At 44.7% G+C, this 2,546-nt stretch overlaps 1 protein-coding gene across 1 annotated transcript in view; it reads right to left on the reverse strand.

Moving 5' to 3' along the window:
- Positions 1-2,546, reverse strand: part of ZP2 (zona pellucida glycoprotein 2) — a gene marked incomplete at its 3' end in the record, with an annotated part of 13,764 nt that overhangs the window by 7,957 nt on the left and 3,261 nt on the right. The window contains exons 2-4 of the mRNA XM_029285089.1: positions 2,066-2,194; positions 1,868-1,962; positions 402-566 (exon numbers count right to left, since the gene is read on the reverse strand). Coding sequence (XP_029140922.1) covers positions 402-566; positions 1,868-1,962; positions 2,066-2,194 — 389 coding nt within the window. The remainder of the gene's footprint in view (positions 1-401; positions 567-1,867; positions 1,963-2,065; positions 2,195-2,546) is intronic.

Consider the following 2,546-nt stretch of genomic DNA (forward strand, 5'->3'; position numbering starts at 1 on the left):
AGTGGGATTAGACTGGGGGTCTTCAAACTTGGCCCTTTGATGACTTGTGGACTTCAACTCCCAGAATTCCTCAGCCAGGCACGAGGAATTCCACAAGTCATCAAAGGGCCAAGTTTGAAGACCCTGGATTAGACACAAGGAATTTGTCTCCGGTGCAGAAGTTCTCTGTTTACACGCAAAACAACAGAATAATCATCATCATAAGAGAAGGTAATCATCATCACCATCATACGAGAAGGTGGTAGAAAAGATGAGAAGGATAAAAGTTAGACAGCCATACTATGTGGGTAAATATACCGAAGACAGACCATGGGAATTAGGCACAAGGGGAAAAAAACACCTCTGTGTCTAGTTGTTTAGCAGCGTTTAAACCTCTCAGCCAACCCCGTCTTCACACTTACTGCCATGGAGTTTTTGGTGCAGTTTGTAGCGCTGGTGAAGCCATCGTCGGAAAACGCTTCATCCGCCTGGATGGTGTCACAGTCAACACTGTAAGTTTCATCCTGGGGCCGAACCCCCTCTGTATTGTTGAACTGCAGTCTAAATCTCAAGCGCTGCTTGTTATCCTGGGAATGAAAAAAAAGGCAGAGAGATTGCCTTCACAGGAAGCTGTGAATTCCCCAAGAGCAATTTCAAGATCCTTTCTTTTACTGGAAGAGTTAGCAAGTCACGCAAGCCCAACACATTTATGTTTTTGCATTTGGGCCGGTCCACAAAGTTACACCATCGTTTTAGTTTGTTCGGTTTTGGCTGAGCTCTGAAAATCAGCCCTTTTTTTTTTTTTTTTTTTTTTTTACCTATTCTGCCTTTTAACAGAATAACAGAGTCGGAAGGGACCTTGGAGATCTTCTAGTCCAACCCCCTGCTCATGCGGGAGACCCTACAGCGTTTCAGACAGGTGGCTGTCCAGTCTCTTCTTGAAAACCTCCAGCGATGGAGCACCCACAACTTCTGGAGGTAAGTCGTTCCACTGGTTAATGGTTTTAACTGTCAAAAAAATTCTAAGTGGGTTCCCTCCTTGATCAGTTCAACCCCTTTATCCTTTAGACCAGGGCTCTTCAAATTTGGCGATTTTAAGACTCAACACCATTCAATTCCCCATGCTGGCTGGGGAGTTCTGGGAGTTGAAGTCCACAAGTCTTAAAGTTGCCCCGTTTGGAGACCTCCGCTTTAGAGCAGTGTTTTTCCAAACTTGGCAGGACAAGAAGCAACGGATGGAAACTAATCAAGGAGAGAAGCAACCTAGAACTAAGGAGAAACTTCCTGACAGTTAGAACAATTAACCAGTGGAACAACCTGCCTCCAGAAATGGTGAATGCTCCAACACTGGAAGTTTTTAAGAAGAGGCTGGACAGCCATTTGTCTGAAATGGTATAGGGTTTCCTGCCTGAGCAGGGGGTTGGACTAGATGACCTCCAAGGCCCCTTCCAACTTTATTATTATATTAGGATGTGGGGACTTCAGCTCCCAGGATTCCCCAGCCAGCCAGTATATCCATCTGATAGGTTGTCCTCGACTTACAACCACAGTCGAGGTCAAAATTGTGGCTGTAAAGTGAGACAAGCGAGTTTTGCCCCATTTTATGACCTTTCTCGCCACAGTGGAATCACAGCAGTGGTTAAGTTAGCCATTCGGTTGTTAAGTGAATCTTCTGACTTTGTTGCTCAGAAGGTTACAAAAGGGGATCACGTGACTCCGGGACACTGCGACCGTCGTAACTATGAGTCAGTTGTCAAGTGTCTGAATTTTAATCACATGACCCTGGGGATGTTGCAACGTTTGTGTGAAAAACGGTCAGAAGCACTGTTTTCAGCACTGTTGTAATTTCGAACGGTCACTAAATGAACTGTTATAAAGTGAGGACTACCTCCATTTCAGTACAGTTCTGGTGCCCAACCATCAACACTTGCTTTCCGTAGTCAATTTGATAACGACAGTCTTCCATATCATCCCCGCTGCCATCTATAGAAAAACCAGCCAAAGGGTTAGACACGACCCATTCCTAAAAGCATCAATTCAAACTCAAAAAGAGACAAAATAGCTGAAGAAGCATCATCAAACGTACCGAGAATGTCTATGTCCCAGGAGCTCGAGTTGGCAACTTCCTTTGGCAGCCAAATTCGCCACGGGTCATCCTGGCAAGACACCGTACCTGTCACAAAATAGATGCCCACCTTTTCTTGAACTGCCTTCTCTGGAAAACGGACGGAGGTAGGACCACAGAGTTTGAGCTTTACCTACAGCACGTTCTCCCCGGGACACATTTATCCATTAGGCCAGGAAGTCCAACCTTCGCAGTCTTAAAACTGGTGGACTTCAGCTCCCACAATTGCCCAGCCAGCCAGCCATAATAATAATAATAATAATAATAAATTTAATTTATATGCCGCCCTTCTCCCAACGGGACTCAGGGCGGCGCACAACATATTTAAAACAAAACATAAATACATTCCCCCCCGATAAAACCGAATTAAATCAAATTTTAAAGTTGTGTCTCTGTCGAATTGTTAAAAGATAAACCCCAAATAAAATCCTCCCTAGGTCAG

Source organism: Protobothrops mucrosquamatus, unplaced genomic scaffold (assembly GCF_001527695.2).
Source record: "Protobothrops mucrosquamatus isolate PMUCROS unplaced genomic scaffold, P.Mucros_1.0 scaffold1264, whole genome shotgun sequence".
NCBI lineage: Eukaryota > Metazoa > Chordata > Lepidosauria > Squamata > Viperidae > Protobothrops > Protobothrops mucrosquamatus.